Raw genomic sequence first — 19377 nt, 5'->3', positions numbered from 1 at the left:
GATGCCCACCTGAACTAATCCTATTGGCCTACATTTGGGTCCACGTCCCTCTAAACCTTTCCACTCCCTGTATCTGTCCAGACATCTTTTAAACCTTGTGTTTAACATGCACTGTCGTGGTTAGCGTGATACTTTTAAAGCTTGGGACAGTCAGGAGTTTGGAGTTCAATTTTGGCGCCATTCTGTGAGTAGTCTCTGAACGTCCTGCTCGTGCAATGCGTGAGTTCTCTCCAGGTCCTCCAGTTTTCTCTCACAGTCCAAAGGCATACCGGGTAGGTTAATTAGTCATTGTAAACTGTCCCCTGATCAGATTATGGTTAATTGGGTTTGTCAGGGCAACACGGTTAGAAAGGCTGACTCTGCACTGTATCAATAAATAAATAAATTTTTAATCAATAAAGTAGATTGATTCAGGTTCAGTGACACTTTAAAATGTTAAGAACCTCAGAGATGACCTCAACATAACTTAAACCTATTTTGTCTTGGAGGTGTTGGCTTAGCGAAATATTGTACTGAGGCGAGGGATAAGGTCCAGAAGCCTGAAGACACACACTCCATGATTCAGAGACAGTTCCTTTTCCTCTGCTATCAGACTTCTGAATGGTCCAATAACTCATGAACAACACCTCCTTATTCTTTTGTTTTTGTACTATTCATACATCGTGCAACTTATAGTAATTTTATGTCTTGCACACGAGCAATCACTGATCAGATTCAAATCCTGCCACTGTCTGTACAGAGCCCGTACGTCCTCCTTGTGAATGTGTGGGTTTCCTCTGGGTGCTCACGCCTCCCAGAGGCTTACGGCTCAGGGTTAGTGGGTTATGCGAGGATGGCGACACTTGCGGCGTGCCCCCAGCACGATCCTGTGTGGCAACACACTTCACCGTACGTTTTGAACGTAATGCGAGAAATTACGCTATCTTTATCTTTGAAGTCACAATCAAACACTGACTTGGCCACAGCTAGAGTATCGTCTCGCTATCACTCCCCGGGAAAGTTGCATTGGAGGCTTTGTAATGGATGCGGATGAGAACGAGGGAACTAATTCCAGGGATGAGGGCGGACTGGACAGGCTGGAGTTACTCTCACATTGTAGACATCTGATAGAGCCATTCTACCTTCATAATCACGAAGCCTAGTGACCCGGCTGGTGGCGTAGCAGCACCAGCGTCGGACTTCGGGATGAAAGGTCCCGAGTTCGAATCCAGCCGGCTCTCCTGCACACTTTCCGTCCGTGCTGGGTTATGAGCTGGTGATCTCTTTGGAAACTCACCCAGCAGAAGGCAATGGCAAACCACTGCTATAACTTGCCTCGTACGCGGTTCCCCACTACGTCAGAGAGGCGTGGAGGGAAATCGTCCGCTAACCGGAGAAACTCCAGATGTGACGTACCTTTCCTTTATTGGCAAAGTAGAAGACAATACCCATTAACAGAGGAATCAAGAACTGGGGGGGTTGTCTGGTTGATGGGACTGAGCAGTAATGCTCAGTATGGACTAGATGGGGCAAAAGGCCTACTTTAGTGCAGTAGTTTTCTCTGACTCTATGACTATGAAGAACGAAGTTGTTGGAGAAAACGATATTTCTACCGACACAACAGAGATATTTTGTGGTGGCCAGTGAACATCTTCGGGATGGGGGAGGGAACTGGAGCGTCCGGGGGAACCAACACAACGTTGCATTACTTTCAAACGCAATGAATGGTCAGCAGCCTGGGGCCATCTGCCCGTCATAGTGGTGCAGCTGATTCAGCTGGAGCATTCAAAGCCCTGGACCACTGCAGAAGTCCAAGGCCCTGATGTTTGAGAGTCCACAAGTCCATTGGAGGCCGGAGACGGCCTGTCCTGGGGTTGCACAACTTTGTACGTGTGTGGGCAGGTAGAAGGGAGAAATGGGGCTTGTTTTGCTGCCCCCAGCACACCCTTAGATAATGATGGTGTTAGTGCAAATGGCATATTTCAGTGCATGTTCTAATGTACATGTGACAATTTCAATCTGAAGGCAGCTGGATGTGTTAAATTATTTGTGGTAATAGGTTGTTTTATGCACTGTGTGTGATATACAGTACTGTGCAAAAGTCTTGGGCACATATATATACCTAAGGTACTTTTGCACTGTACTGCAGCTCTCAAAAAACAAATTTCATGACATATGTGAGTGATGATAGACCTGATTCTGATATGGGTCTCTATTGTGGACTGAGAGTGGGAAGGGGGCAGGGAGAGGGGAATCATGGTTGGGAAAAGGGGAAGGGAGAGGGAAGCACCAGAGAGACATTCTGTAATGTCTGGAATTAAATGATGTCTCGGGTGGTGTCCCACACCCCTCCTGGTGTCTCAAGGGCATGGGACAAGCTAAGTTGTTCGAGTGAAGGGTTTTGATCTGAAACATTAAATGTGATCCTCTTCCCACAGATGCAGCTTGACCTGTTGAGCGTTTCCACCATTTGACATTTTGATTGCTTGATCACAGGGCTAGTCAGGATTTTGATGGGCCAAATGGTCTCCTTCTGTGCCCTAATCATCCTGTGCCCCTTCCTCTTATTGCTTCTTATGCAACTACTGTTCCAACACTCTGCTCCTTTCATTTCAAAGTGTCAATCAGTCCCTGGCTGAAATTAAAATTTCTGATATGAATCTGAAAATTATTTTGCACCATACAAAGTGTCAGCTCTCGTCTTAATTTCCTCTGCTTAAGCTAGATAGGAAGCCTGGGGTAATTATGTTCCTGACCTGCTATTTATTGGCCTGTCTAAAGAGCTCTCAAAACTCTGAATGGAAGTACATCTAGGGTATCGTAACCATAATGCTGGTAGCAAACACTAGACCGCATATATCATCACCTCCGATTTCCTTCTTAATTTAAGTAGTGCGCATGAGATGACTGCACCATGCCCTGAACACTATAATATGATTTCGGGCTGATATTAGGATGTTTTTTACTTCAAGCGTGAAGTGATTAACTAAACTAGGAGAAGAATCGGAGCAGGGCAATTAGTCAAACCAATTAGGTGTTGTTCCTGTTTATTATAAACTGCACATTTTTGAGGTTGGAAGTGTTTTAATCAGAATCTAATACCAGAGGGCATGCATTTAAGGTGAGGGAGTTAAGTTCAAAGCAGATTTGAGGGGCAAGTTTTTGTACCCAGAAATTTGCCTGCGTGAAAGGCACTGCCAGGGATGGAGGTAGAGGGCACCGATTAAAAGATTAGTTTAGTTGGCCACTTGATTACTAATTTAGTTGGTTCGGCACAACATTGTGGGATGAAGGGGCTGTTCCTGTCATATGTTCTATGAGCCTTGGTCAAGCCATGTTTGGAACATCCGTGCTTCTTGTAGCAAAAGGGACCGGAGGCATTGGGGAAAAAGATACAGGAACTGAGAGGTCATGGAAAAGACTCAGAAGGCTGGCGATATTCTTTTCCAAAACAGAGAAGGTACAAGATCCAAGATTCAGATTGATTTATCGTATGTACTGTACATTGAATCAAACAGTGAAATGCATTATTTGTGTGTTAACAACCAGCACACCCGAAGAAGTGCTGGGGCAGTCCTCAAGCGTCACCACATATTCTGGCGCTAACATGGCATACCCACAATGCTCAGCAGAACACCAGATGCAACGAAACAACAGCAGAACAAGCCCAGTTCTTCTCCCCCACCTACCCATGTATATACAAAGTTCTCCAACACCAGGACTGATCCATCCTTGGCCTCCAGCCTCTAGTGGACTTACAACAGTAGTCATATTGTGATTGGGATGTTGGAGGGAGAGAAAGTGCATCCACTTGTGGGAGAGGGCATCAAGTCAGAGAGCATGAGAACAACTTATCCATGCCAACCAAGATGCCGGCCTAAGCGGGACCCATTTGCCCATTTTTGGCCTATATCCCCCTAAATCAAGGGTTAATAGACCCCTTGCTAAATGGTCATGGCATATGACCATGACATAAAGTGGTTCAGGACCAATGATCTAAAGCTTTCTTCTTGAGGTACCTGTCTAAAACTCTTTTACATGTTGTTATTGCACCTACCTCAATCACTTCCTCCTGCAGCTCGTTCCATATTCAAGATTCAACCCTAAGTCCCCACAATGAGAGGTGGAAAGGATGCTCTGATAATGATGTATAGGCCAATCCCCTGCACAGGGGAGCAGAAGCATTGATGACCTTCAGAGGATGATGGAGACAGGAGGTCATCAATGGCCTATAATCCATTGGGAGCTAAGGGCCCAAGTAAGTAAAGAAAATTCTATCACCCTATCATTCAGAACTGAGGTTAAAGTCCATCAGCCAGATAAAGTATCTTTAAGATTCTCTACCCAACGCCCATGGACTCACTTTCAAGAACTCAACAACTTACATTCTGAGTATTATGTATGTATGTACAGTTATCTTCTTTTTGCACAATGGTTGCTTGGCAGACTTTGTGTGTAGGTTTTCACTGATTATATTGTATTTCTCTGTTCTACTGTGAATCTCAGGGTTGTATATGGTGATGCATATGTACTTTGATAATAAATTTGAACTTTGAACAAAGGATTGTTGAAGCTCAGTCACTGATAATGGAGAAGGCTGAGTTCAATCATTCTTGAAATTCTTGGAATTTATTCAATATAATTGAGTGAAGGTAAATAGCACTGGGGTATAAGATGTTAGTGAATGGCAGAGTAGGTGTGAGAAATGCCTACACTTCCATGTTGAATGATTTTAAAAAATTATCTTCTAAATGTGTGAGATCTGTGGAAAGACTAGAGAAATGTTGGTTCCGAAGCTGGGAAAGGTACGGCCTGTGACACATGATTAGCCAATTAGAGATATGTATAAGCAATAAATATCGAGAACATCAGATGAAGAACACAGGAAGGACCAACCACTTATAGGGTGATAGAGTCATAAATGGGGTTTCTATGCAAGTTGCCATGGCAACTGAAGTGTCTATCTGAGGCGAACCAATCCCATCTACCAAGGCTTATCCCAAATCACTCTAATTAAGTATTTTAAACTGGGTTGCTGCACAGAATGGACCCTGACCGAACAAGAAACCTTGGAACTAATGAGTAGCACATACAAAATTCTCAAGGAACTCTGCAGGTCAGGTTGCATCTATGGAGGGGAGTAACCAGTCAACGCTTTGGCCCAAGTCCCTTCACCATGGAACTAATGAAGTGGGCATTGAGCGCCCGTGAAGCCATTTTGGTAAGGATTAAGTGCGGTCAAACAGCTTGTCTCCTCTGCATTTGTTAGGTAATTTCAGCATATCAAACAGGCAAACTATTTAAGCCTTACAGCAATTAATATTAAACAAACTTAAGTCTTTACTTACTGTTGGAAGGGAATAAAATGGTGTTTGTCCTCATCACTTTCTGCTTTGCCTTTCAAAATGTCAGTAATGTCCATCGCTGGGGAGAGGAAACATATTTTGAATTAACAAGAATTGAATTTCCCATCATCACTGCCCCCTTCACATCCAAATCCACAGGAAGAGCTGAAGTCATTTCTCAAATACCAGAGGTATCTCACTCATGTGCAAGCTGTTCATAGAACATAGAACACTACAATACAGTACAGACCCTTTGGCCTGCATTGTTGTGCTGATCTTTTAGCCTACTCCGAGATCAATCCAACCCTTCCCTCCTACATACAGTACTGGGCACAAGGCTTAGGCACTTATAAATAGCTAGGGTGGTTAAAACTTTTGCACAGTACTGTAGTAAATTTATGTATTGCACCGTACTGCTGCCACAAAATAAAAAAAAATTTCATGACATATGTGAGTGATGACAAACCTGATTCTGAATTGGGTCTCTATTGTGGACTGAGAGCAGGAAGGGGAAGGGAGGGGGAAATCATGGCTAGAAAAGGGGGAAGGGAGAAGGGATGGAGCAGGAAGCACAAGAAAGACATTCGGTTACGACCAGTACACCAATTGTTTGGAATCAAATTATCTTGCCTGGTGTCTTGGGACTGGGTGTGTCTGCACCCGCACCAACCCTGCCCCCTGGAACTCTTTTTCTACCACCTGTCTCACACCCCTCCTGTGGTGCTCCATCCATACCAATCCCAACATCCTTTGCTCCTGCCAGATTGACAAAACTTGCTCTCTGCTCCACATTGACAAATATAGTACTGTGGAAAAGTCTTAGGCACCCTCGATATACAGGTGTCCCCCGCTTTTCGAACGTTTGCTTTACGAAACCTCACTGTTACGAAAGACCTACATTAGTACCCTGTTTTCGCTAACAGAAGGTGTTTTCACTGTTACGAAAAAAGCAGCGCGCCCCGAGCAGCCGCTCTCCCCTGGATTCGAAACTGCATTCTCACCGGCATTGCTTAAACACGTGTCTATGAGCAGCCGTTTGCAAGATGAGTTCTAAGGTGTCGGTAAAGCCTGAAAGAGCTCGAAAGTGTGTTACAATTAGCGTAAAACTAGACATAATTAAGCGTTTTGATCGTGGTGAATGAAGTAAGGACTAAGTGAGCTTGGCTTGTGGAAGCTGACGAAGATGATGTTGAAGAGGTTTTGGCATCCCATGACCAAGAACTGATAGATGAAGAGCTGATGCAATTGAAAGAGGAAAGGATAACAATCAAAACCGAATGAGTGATGATAAAGTACAACTTTAATTTTGAAAGGGTACGTTGGTTTAGGGGATATTTGCAGGATGGTTTGAGTGCTTACAAATAACTGTATGATAGAAAAATGCGTGAGGCTCAGCAGTCAAGCAAGCCTTCCACATCAGCCACAGCAGACGACGAACCTCGACCTTCGACATCGAGGCAGGCAGCCATAGAAGAAGATGACCTGCCTGTTCTAATGGAAACAGACGACGAGATGACACCCCCGTGTCCCACCACCCCAACACCCAGGCCACGGACAGATACCGATTCACGGAGAATGCAGCGGCAGCCGGGAGGCACACAGCACAACTTCAAGAAAAAAGCCAAAATAAACAAGCTAATTAATTAGGTGTCGCTTGACACGTAATTGTCGGCCCAGATCAAAGGCGATGCAATCGGCAATCGGCACTGATCTGGGCCGACAATTACGTGCTGGGCGGCACCTAATTAATTAGCATGTTTATTTTGGCTTTTTTTCTTAAAGATGTGCTGGGTGCCTCCCAGCTACCGCTGCATGCTTCGCGGATCGGTATCAGGTCGCTGCCCGGAGGGTGGGGACCACTGCACCACCCAAACTCCGACGACTCAGTCTAACACACCACCATCAGTGTGCTCCGCACTCTCCCAATTCCAGTGAGTGATAGTACACTGCACGTACATTATTCCTACTTTATATCGGCTGTGTAGTTTTACGTGTTATTCGGTATGATTTGGCAGCTTCATAGCTTAAAGGTTACTGGAGAGCACTTGCGCCGTGTTTTTGCCAACGGCGCTTGTGTGAGATTTTCGCTACGGAGAACAGTTCAGGCAATGATTGTGGAAAAGTATTTCTACTTTATATAAGCTGTGTATTTATAAAATCATTCCTGCTTTTACTATATGTTACAGTTATTTTAGGTTTTATGTGTTATTTGGCATGATTTGGTAGGTTATTTTTGGGTCTGTGAATGCTCACAAAATTTTCCGATATAAATAAGTGGTAATTGCTTCTTCGCTTTACGACATTCCGGCTTATGAACCGTTTCATAGGAACGCTCTACCTTTGGATGGCAGGGGAAACCTGTATACATATATTGTTTAAGACACTTACACGGTAAAGGACCCCTCCAATTTTCTATCATCCATGCGCCTATCGAAGAATTTCTTAAATGTCCCTAATGCATCCACCACCAACACCACCACCCCCAGCAGATGAGCAATGGTGAGGTCAGCGTTATATTGTGATTGAAGTACGGAACACCACTTTGTTCAAAGTCTTGCTTCCTACAGGGTCAATCAAGTCATGGGAAGTGACTGGTAATAATTTTAAAATGGGCAACATGGTAGCGTAACACTTTGCAGCTTCAGCGATTGGGGTCTCAATTCCCACTGATGCCAGTAAGGAGTTTGTACGTTCACCCCATGACCAAGTGGGTTTCCTCGCACACTCCAAAGATGTACAGATAAGGGTTAGGAAGCTGCAGGGAAGTTATATTGGCGCCAGGAGCATGGCAACACTTACAGGCTGGTCTTGGCACATCCTCAGACTGTGTCGATCACTGACGCAAACACCTCATTTCACTGAATGTTTCGATGTTTCAATGTAGATGTGACAAATAAAGCTAATCTAATCGAAGTGATATGAAACCTCAAATGATGCTTGTCTGATAAAGTGATGCGAATGAGAAAATAATCAGAATGAGAACTAGGTTTATTATCACTGACATACATCATGAAATTTGATGCTTTGTGGAACAATGCAATTCAATTCATAAAAAATTAGTTTCAATTACAATAAAAATACATTGAAAATACATAAACAGTGCAAAATGATAGCAAAGTAGTTGTCATGGGTTCCGGGATCGTTTAGAAATCTGATGGTGGAAAGGGAGAAGCTGTTCCTAAAACACTGAGTATGTGTCTTCAGGCTGCTGTCCCCCTTCCCTGACGAGAGAAGGGCACGTCCTGGATGGTGAAGGTCTTTAATGGTGGGCGCTGCGTTCATGAGGCACTGATTTTTGAAAATGTCTTTGATGGTGGGGATGCTAGTGTCCGTGATGGAGCTGATTGAGTCCCACAACCGTCTGCAGTTCTTTTTTTGATCCTGTGCATTGGACCCTCTGTAAGGTCCTTGGACTTCAAAATCTCCCCTTGCATCCCTTCACCCCAGATCCCTAATGTTTGCTGTCAGTCCTCCACTTCCTGTCTCGCCAACTCTCCATTTGCCTCCCTCCTATTCCGTGACTGCACTCCCGTCCATCACACAAACCACCCTCTCCTCTACTGACCCTGTTTGTACTTGCCGCTGACTTGGGAAAGCAGGCAACATAATTAAAGACCTCTTGCACCCTGGTCATTCCCACTTCTCCGTTCTCCTGAAGAATACCCTGTTTATACAAGGTATAAACGGCTGAGAGGAGGTACAACACACAAAGTTCTGGACAACTCAGCGGGTCAGGCGGCACTGCTGGAGAGACATGGACAGTCGAGACCCTTCATCTCAACTGGATATAGAACCATAGAGCACTACAGCACAGAAACAGGCCCTGTTTCATCCATGCCGACCTGGCCTTCTGCCCAGTTCCATCTACCTGCACCGACCATAGCCCTCCATACTCAGCTCATCCGTGGACACATTGAAACTTCTCTTAAATGTTATAATTGAACCCACACCCACCCCTTCCACTGGCAGCCTACTCCACACAGGTATCACCCTTTGAGTGAAGAAATGCCCCCTCAAATAGTTCAGCTTTCACCCTGAACATATAACCTCTCATTCTAGTCTTACTCACCCGAAGGGGAGAAAGGGCCACATGCATTCTCTATCTACACCCCTCCTTATTTTCTGAACTCCCCTCATTCTCCTACGATCCAGGGAATAAAGTCACAAGCTGTTCACCTTTCCTTATAACTCAGGTCCTCAAGTTCCAGCAACATCCTTATAAATTTTCTCAGAGAGTTTACAGTCACCTCTGCAATACCAGAGACACGAGGCGCATGTGGCAGGGAATCCAAAGGATTAGAAACTACAAGTCTACCCTGCATGCCAGCGACCAGAATGCTTCACTCCCTGAGAGGCTGAATGTCTCTCTGGACCTGGATGGATGCACAGAACAAAGTGCTGGTGAGGAAGGCACCCCTCCCCACAAAAACAGTTTCTTCCCCCAGGCCACTTGGATTCTGAACTCCCAGTTGCATCAGATTGGAAGTGTCACTGGGTAATCTGTTCCGTACGTTACAATTTTTAATATTAATGCACTTTAGTTTGGTATTTATGGGTGATTCATCTGTAGATTTTATTCTTACCTTTATAAGTTATTGTGTGTTAGTATATAAGCCCATAAGACATAGGAGCAGAATTAGGTCAATCGAGTCTGCTCTGCCATTCAGTCATGGCTGATCCATTTTTCCCCTCCACTCTCCAGCCTGCTCCCTATGACCTTTGATGCCATGTCCAATCAAGAACCTACTGGCCTCCACAGATGCCTGTGGCAACAAATTCCACAAATTTACCACCCTCTGGTTAAAGAAATTTCTCAGCATTTCGGTTTTAAATGGACGCACCTCTATCCTGAGGCTGTGCCCTCTTGTCCTAGACTCCCCCACTGCAGGAAACATCCTGTCCACATCTGCTCTGTCTAGGCCTTTCAACATTCGAAAGGTCTCAATAAGATCCCCCCCCATCCTTCTAAATTCTAGCAAGTTCAGACCCACAGCCATCAAACATTCCTCATATGATAACCCTTTCATTCCTGGAATCATCCTTATGAATCTCCTCTGAACCCTCTCCAATGCCAGCACATCTTTTCTTAGATGAGGAGTCCAAAACTGTTCACAATACTGAAGGTGAGAGATCACTAGCGCCTTATAAAACCTCAGTATCATATCCCCACTCTTGTATTCTAGATGTGTTTTACACCCTGGTTTGAAGAAACATTATCTTGTTTCTATATACATTATATATGTTATACACATGTGTGCAGTTAAATGACAAAAAACCTCGCTTGCATTCTCCCCAAATTGAAAAGATACTTAGATGTTACATAGATAGGAACACTATAGAGGGATATAGACCAACTTAACTAGCTCAGGATGACAGCTTGATCAGCGTGGACAAGTTGGGCTCTTACCGGAATGCCAGAATTTATTTCATTTATTTTCCTATATGGAGACAGTTGCATCGCCATCTGGTATGGAGTGCCACTGCACAGGATCAGAAAAAGCTGCAGAGGGTTGCTAACTCAGCCAGCTCCATCATGGGCACCAGCCTCAAGAACACCTTCAATAGGTCTCAAAAAAGACCCCCATCACCCAGGACATGCCCTCTTCTCATTGCTACCATTAGGGAGGAGATATAGAAGCCAGAAAGCACACACTCAACATTTTAGGAACAAATTCTTCCCCTCTGCAAAACAGATTTCTGAATTGACAATGAACCCATGAACTTTAACTCACTATTTATTTTGCTCTCTTTTTGTATTACTTGCTGAATTTAATTTTACATATATATATATATATAAAAAATGAATAAACTCTTCCATTCGGGTGCAGACATCGACTTTAACCGACGCTTCGATGACAAACCCTGCCATCTTCACCAGGGATGCGGCCTAGGCATGTCTAGTCAGATGGTGTATATACCCCCGGCATCCGTCCCTCCTCATTGATTAGTCCTCATCCAATCAGTGTTCCGTTGTCCCACCTTGTTCACAATCGAATTCCAGTTCTTAATTAGAGAGAGACCTTCATCTTTGTTAAAATTCTTTTCCTCTTTTTTAATTCCAATGGCTTCCTTCATCAGGTGGTTCCAAAACGCAGTGGCGCAGCACAGTAGTCTTGTGCCGTCGAAATTAATCCTATGGCCATTGCTCATGCTACGTTCTACGACCGCCAATTTCTCCAGGTAACCCGAATGGATGCATCTCCTGAGCTCCTTGATGCAGGTTTCCACCATGCGCTCCATTTGGTTGACATACACCACTCCACATTCACAGGGAATCCAGTAAACATCAGCTATCCTGAATCCCAGGTCATCTTTGGCCTACATAAGCTGTGATTTGAGCTTCTTTTTGGATTTGTGGATGGTATTAATCCGATAGTTCTTCAGGATCCTGCATATTTTTTAATGTAAGTTATAGGTTTTTTTTAATGGATTGCACAGTACTGCTGCCACAAAACAAATTTCACAACATATACCACTGATGTTAAACCCAACTTTGATTTAGACCGTCTGCACAGCACGCATATTCTGAGCATCTTGGGACTTTTATTTTATGCTACTGTTGAGTCCTGAACACAACTGGTTAAAGAATAGAACAATTTTGACAGAGTAGTGCTGATAAATCTAATGTGAATGAGAGCAACATGATCAGACCAGGGGATGGGGAATAAGCAGCAGGAAATTTAGGATGAACTATGGCGGGATACAGTCAGAGTGGAAAAGAGAGATTGTATGCCACATTAAAGTCAGTAGTGCATGAATCTAAATTAATTTAAAATGAATTTTTAAAAATTCATGTAAATTTAAATTGGTATCAAATTGAACATTGCAACAACAATTACACAGAACTCATCCATCTGCAGAGCACAGTTGGTTACTCCCTTTTCTGAGAGCTAGAAGGTTGCTGATTCAAATCACACCGTGGTCCTTTGCTCGTGGTTCAGGTTGAGGCCACTTTGCATGTGAGAGGGTCAAAGTCAAGTCAAGTTAAAGTAAATGTCACCTAGAGATTCATTTTTGTGCAGGCATTTACAGGGAAATAAGTCAGTAGAATTTATGAAAAAGTAATCACAAAGACTGACAAACCATCAATTTGCAAAAGAAGGCAAATTGTGCAAATAATAATTTTTTAATGTAAGTACTGAAAACAAGAGCTGTAGAGTCCTTAAAAGTGTGTCTACAGGTTGTGGTGTCAGTTCAGTGTTGAGGTGAGTGAGGTTATCCACACTGGTTCAGAAGCCTGATGGTTGAAGGGTAATAACTGTTCCTGAACCTGATGGAGAGGGGCCCAAGGCTCCTGTACCTCCTGCTGAATGGTAGTATCGAGGAAAGTAGGTTGGCTGGATTGGATAAAATGCCAGCAGTCAGATGTGCACTGACATCCAAAGACACCCCATTCCTAAAATCCAAACTTGGCTGTGGATTATATAGTTTATTCCCATGATATAAAATTCTGTTTTAGCCACATTGGAGTATTGCATTCATTATAGGAAGGCCGAGGAAGTTATGAAGAGGGTTCAGAAGAGATACATCCTGGGTTGCACTGGGACACATCATCAGCGATGTAAGCTGGACTCCATAGAACCATAGGACCATAGAAACTTCAGCACAGAAACAGGCCTTTTGGCCCTTCTTGGCTGTGCCGAACCATTTTCTGCCTAGTCCCACTGACCTGCACACGGACCATATCCCTCCATACACCTCCCATCTAGGGGGTTTCAGGTTTTTCAACATCAGACGCACTTGCCCAGGCAACCCAGCCAGGGTTGATCAGGCCCTGGCTTGTGTCCCAGCAACACTGGTCCATGGGTCACCCCTCTTGATCCATAGCCATCTGGCGGCTCACTCAGCAGCCCCTGTGACAGTCCTGATGGCTCTTTTCTTTGCAGCCCCTGTGATACCAAGGAGAGAGTAGGTTCTGCAGAACAAGCAGCCAGCAAAACCTCTACACCTATAGGCCTTTGTAGGCTCCCAAGTGCCCTCCACCCCTGTCCCTGGTATGGCTCTACCAGCTCCTGGTTTGCTTACGCTCAAACACCTCTCTTTATTATTTTGATGCAAGAAATATGGCAACCAAATTGTACACAGTGAGTTGCTATAAACAAAGTGATAAGGATTAAATGAGCTAATTTAGTGATGATAATTGGTTGAAGTATTATGATACAGAAAGCCACTTGGTCTCATTAATATTACAGCAATTTCTCCCCGTCCCATTTGTTCACCACTGCCTTCTCCTCAAATCTCTGAGAAATATTCTCTTTCTCATGTTCTCGCCAGCTTCTTTTAAGAGGCACAGAGTATCACAGACAAAATGCTGGAGGAACTCAGCAGTTCAGGCAGCATCTACTGAGGGAAATAAACAGTCAACTTTTTGGCCCAAGACCTCTCATCAGGGTGAAGGGACTCAGCCTGAAAAGTCAACTGTTTATTCCCCTTCATCAACGTTGCTGCTGAGTTCCTCCAGCATTTTGTGTGCATTCCTTAATATTTCCAGAATTAGCAGAAATCTCTTGCATCCAACAGCTAAACTGTTCTTTGGAAGTCTTCGATTGACCGTAAACTGATTAGGGACATACCATGGGTGTATAAAGCTACAGAAATGTAAATTTACTAGATTCCTTTTGATATATTGTAAGCACAACATCAAATATAATTTTTTTTTATGATCAGTGCCTCACTCTGAACTTGGACCACAGTTCCTGCAGAAGTATAATTTAATTTCAGACCACGGCAAGCAGAATATTGCTACAATTTGGCACAAAGATATAAAGTTCTGTCCACACTGAATGGGTTTATAAAACAGCCTTAAATTCCTTTCAAAATTCCCGTTGAATCGATTCCAATATAGTTTCAATCTGAGCCTTCCAGAAGAAAGAGAATCAGATGTTTGAGAGTCTGACCGATAAGGAAAGGTTGAAGAGCTTAGGACTTGAAAAGAATGGAACATCGAAGAATAAGGGGAGATTTTATACAAAATTATGAGGGGTAAGTGCACTGAGGTTGGGTGAGACTCCAACTAAAGGTCATGGGTTAAGAATGAAAGGTGAAATGTTTAAGGGAAACATGAGGGAGCTTTTTCACTCAGAGGGTGAAACAAGCTGCCAGTGGAAGTGGTGGATGGGAGTTTAGTTTCAACATTTAAAAGAAATTTGGATAAGTATATGGATGGGGAGAGGCTATGGTCCAAGTGCAGTTCAATGGGACTCAAAAGATCAATATTTTGGAATGGAGTAGATGGACCAAATGGCCTTTTCCTGTACTGTAGTGTTCTATGACTGGATGACTCTAAGCTGGACAGTTGGGCCTTGAGCCAACTTCACCATGCATGAAGCTCAGGGCTAATCTTTAAACTTGGTGACACTTACCTCAAGGATTCCTCAACAATTTAGGAGCAACGTCCTCCCCTCTGCCATTAGATTTGAGAACAATCCATGAATGCTACCTCATTAGTCCTTTTTTAACAGCACCAATTATTTATTTCCATAATTTATCATAAATTTTGCTGCCACAAAACATTAAATTTCGCACAAAATGCTGGAGGAACTCAGCAGGTCGGACAGCATCTATGGAGGGAACTAAACAGTCCAAGTTTCAGGCCTGATGAAGGGTTTCAGTCAGAAATGTTAATTGTTTATTCATCTCCATACATGCTGCCTGACCTGCCGAGTTCCTCCAGTATTTTGTGTGTGTTGCTCTGGATTTCCGGCATCTGGAGATCTTGTATTGATATTAGCATTATTTAATTTTATTTAGAGATGTAGCATGGCATCAGGCCCTTTAGGCTCAACTGCTCAATTAACCCACCGATTATGACCAATTAACCTACCTACCAACCCATACATCTCTGGGATGTGGGAGGAAACTGGAGCAGCTGAAGGAAACCCACGTGGTCACAGGGAGAATGTAGAAACTCTAAAACATCACCAGACTTCTATAGGTGTGTAGTGGAGAGTATATCGACTGGCTGCATCACAGCCTGGTACGGCATCAACGTCTTTGAGCTGAAAATCCTACAAAAGGTAGTGGACTCGGCTCAGTACATCACAGGGAAAGCCCCCTCAACCATTGAGCACAGCTACATGAAACACTGTTGTAGCAAAGTAGCATCCATCATCAGAGATCCCCACCACCCAGGCCATGCTCTTTTCTCTCTGCTGCCGGTACGTACAAGGTACAAGAACCACAGAACTTGCACCACCAGGTTCAAGAGCACTTACTACCCTACAACCATCAGACTCTTGAACAAAATGGGATAACTATACTCACGTGCCCATCCAGTGAGATGTCCCCACAACTAATGATCCCACTTTAAGGACTCTTTATCTAATACTCTAGTTATTTATTGCTATTTATTTATATCTGCACGTGCACAGTTTGTTGTCTCCTGCACTCTAGTTAATCTTTCATTGATCCTGTTGTAGTTGCTATTCTATAGACTTACTGAGCTATGCCCACAGGAAAAAGAATCTCAGGGTTGTATATGGTGACACTGATGATAAATTTTACTTTGAACTTTACAGACAGTGGCAACATTGAATGCAGGTCACTGGTGCTGTCAGAGAACTATGCTAACCACTGCACTACCATGCCTTGCTGGTCATATTCAGAACACGTAACTCAGTGGCAATAAATATGATTCTGGAGATTCTGATTCTGAACTACCCTGACACTCTTTGGTTCTTTCAGCATCTAAAAATCACTTTGTTGAATACAATGAACAAGCCTCTGAAACCATCCAGTACGCATTCCAAAGACGTACCAGTTAGTATTAACTGGTCATTGTAAAGTGTCCCGTCATTAGGCTAGGTCTAAATGGGGGGGGGGGGGGGGGGATTGTTGGGTGGCAAGGCTCAAAGGGCCAGAAGGACTTATTCTGCACTGTATCTCAACAAATATACAAAAATAAAAAGTGTCCGCTGGTTAGATTCCTTCTTCTTCCAACCTTAACCTTTTCCACACATCACCTCTAAACTTCTTACTTCACTGCCCATCATCCCCCCCCCCCACATGGTTTAAGATTCCTTAACCAGGGGGACCATTATTTCTGTGTCCAGTTTGTAAGAACTCTGAAACACCCAACAATGCCTCCTCGAAGTCTATAGTTCATCTCTCCTCATCTAGTGACTCTGTCTTATTTAAAGCCAAAATATATTTTATGGATACATGGATAGGAACGGTTCTTAATCTGGGGTCCATGGACCCCTCGGTTAATGGCATTTGTCCATGGCATGAAAAAGGCTGGGAACCCCTGGTTTAGAGGGATTTGAGTTAAGTCAGAGTCAAAGTCTGTCCCGAGCCTTATGGCCCAATAGGCCGGTGCTTATGCCGGTTTCTGTGTCATGAAGTGACTGCGAGTACAAGACTCCCCCACCCCCCGGATAGGACACCAGTATATTGCGAGGTTAACCTCCAGCATTTGCCGGTACCCATTTTCAGCTGGGTGGACTGGAGCATTGTGTGGTTAAGTGCCTTGCTCAAAGACACAACACGCTGCCTTGGCCGAGACTCAAACCCACGACCTTCAGATCACGAGCCCAACACCCTAACCACTTGGCCACGCACCAAGTTAAGTGTGGACAAATGGGACGAGCTTTAATGGGCAACTTGCTTGGCAGGGACAAATTTCAAAGTAAATTTATTATCAAAGCACATATATGTCGCCATATACAATCTTGAGATTCATTTTCTTGTGGGCATATTCATGGAATAGGAGTTTGTATAACATCTCTGTGACCGCACGGGTTTCCTCTGGGTGCTCCGGTTTCCTCCCACAGTCCAAACACATACCGGTCAACAGGTTAATTGATCGTAGTAAATTGTCCTAGATTAGGCTAGGATTAAATCGGGGTATTGCTGTGCAGCATGGCTCAAAGGGCCAGAAGGGCCTACACCAGGCTGTATCTCAATCACCATAATAGAATAAATGAAAGACTGCACCAACCTTGGCATTCAACTGGTGTACAAAAGACACAAGCTGAGCAAATACAAAAAAGAAACTAACAATAAGATAAAATAAATAAATCAATGAGCAATAAATATCGAGAACATGAGGTGAAGAGTCCCTGAAAATGAGTCCATGGGTTGTGGGAACCATGCAATGATGGAGCAAGTGACGATGAGTGAAATTATCCCCTCTGGTTCAAGAGCCTGATGGTTGAGGGTAAAGCTGCTCCTGAACCTAGTGGTGTGAGTCCTGAGGCAACAACAGAAAGAGAACATGATCAGAGTAGTGGGAATCCCTGATGATGGATGCGGTTTTCCTGCAGATGTGCTTAACCGCGGGCTGAAGGGCTGTTTTTGTGCTGTAATGAAACCAACCATTCCAATAACCAGTCCGTTAGCGAGAAGGCAGTATGCTTCATAAAGGATCCTCGCCATCCTGGATATGCCCACTTCTAGTTACTACCATCAGGGAGGAGGTGCAGAAGCCTACAGACCCATACTTTATGTTTCTTTTACTTACTTAGAGATACAGCTCAGAACAGGCCATTCCAGCCATTCAACCCACACCATCCAGCAATTCTCCGAATTTAAACTTACACAGGACAATTTACAATGAACAACTGACCTAATTTTGGTCTGTGGGAAGAAACCGGAGCACGTGGAGGAAATCTGCATGGTTCGTGTGGACAACGTACGAAATACTTACAGACGGCGCTTGAATTGCACTCCTGTCTCTGGAATGCCCCGAGCTGTAATAGCGTCAGGCTAACCGCTACTTATCTTTATTGGGATAAAGCGTGAAATAGGCTCTTCCAGCCCTTCAAACCACGCTATCCAGCAATTCCCTCAGTTTAACCACAGCATAACCACAGGACAATTTATAATGACCAATTAACCTAACAACCAGTATGCCTTTGGACTGTGGGAGGAAACTGGAGCACCCGGAGGAAACCCACATGGTCTCGGGGAGAATGTACAAACTCCTTACAGGCAGCAGTGGGAATTGAACTCAGGTCACCAGTACTATAAAGCGTTGTGCTAATCATTATGCTACCCTGCCATCCCCTCCACCATCAAATTTCTGAATAGTTCATGAACACTGCCTGGCTATGCCTCATCCACACTATTTATTTTGGTGACAGTAATTTCTCTGTCTTGCACTGTACTGCTGCCATAAAACAACAGATTCCATAGCATGTAAGAAGCAGGAAAAAGGAGGGGCTCATGAGAAATATAGGATAGCCAGGAAGGAGCTTAAGAAAGGACTTAGGAGAGCTTGAAGGAGGCATGAGAAGGCCTCGTCATGTAGGGTTAAGAAGAACCCCAAGGCGTTCTATGCGTATGTGAAGAACAGAAAGATGATAAGAATGAAGGTGGGGCCGCTAAAGGATAAAGAAGGCAACATGTGCCTGGAGGCGGAGGAGGTTGGGGAGGTCCTAAATGAATACTTTGCTTCAATAATCACAAGTGAAAAGGACCTTGATCAGGGTGATGTCGAAATAGAACAGGCCTGTGTCCTGGACATTGTGGAGATTAAGGAAGAAGTGCTGGATCTTCTTAAAAACATCAAGATTGATAACTCCTCAGGGCCGGACGTGATATACCCCAGGGTGCTGTGGGAAGTGAGAGAAGAGATCGCTGGAGCAGTAGCTATGATCTTTGAATCCTCTTTGGCTGCAGGGGAGGTGCCGGAGGATTGAAGAATGGCAAATGTAGTTCCCTTGTTTAAAAAAGGTAATAGGGAGAATCCTGGGAACTATAGACCGGTGAGCCTGACATCAGTAGTCTGCAAACTATTGGAAAGGATTCTTAAGGATAGGATCTACGAGCATTTGGAGAAGTACAGTCTACTCAAGGATAGTCAACATGGCTTTGTGAATGGAAGGTCGTGCCTCACGGGTCTAATTGAGTTTTTTGAAGAGGTAACAAAAGAAATTGATGAGGGTAGGGCAGTAGATGTGGTCCACATGGATTTTAGCAAGGCATTTGACAAGGTCCCCCACGAGACTCATCCAGAAAGTCATGAGGCATTGGATCAGTGGAACTTTGGCTGTTTGGATAAAAGATGGGCTTACAGGAAGAAAGCAGAGGGTAGTAGGGGAAGGAAAGTATT

At 44.0% G+C, this 19377-nt stretch overlaps 1 protein-coding gene across 1 annotated transcript in view; it reads right to left on the bottom strand.

Moving 5' to 3' along the window:
* The window catches only part of LOC140196859 (dedicator of cytokinesis protein 2-like), a 1243024-nt gene that overhangs the window by 970231 nt on the left and 253416 nt on the right, over positions 1 to 19377 (bottom strand). The window contains exon 11 of the mRNA XM_072256747.1: positions 5328 to 5403. Coding sequence (XP_072112848.1) covers positions 5328 to 5403 — 76 coding nt within the window. The remainder of the gene's footprint in view (positions 1 to 5327; positions 5404 to 19377) is intronic.

Source organism: Mobula birostris, chromosome 4, assembly GCF_030028105.1.
Source record: "Mobula birostris isolate sMobBir1 chromosome 4, sMobBir1.hap1, whole genome shotgun sequence".
In the NCBI taxonomy this organism is placed as follows: domain Eukaryota; kingdom Metazoa; phylum Chordata; class Chondrichthyes; order Myliobatiformes; family Myliobatidae; genus Mobula; species Mobula birostris.
Note: the sequence above shows the minus strand (reverse complement) of the source record. Positions and strands in the feature narration are given on the sequence as shown.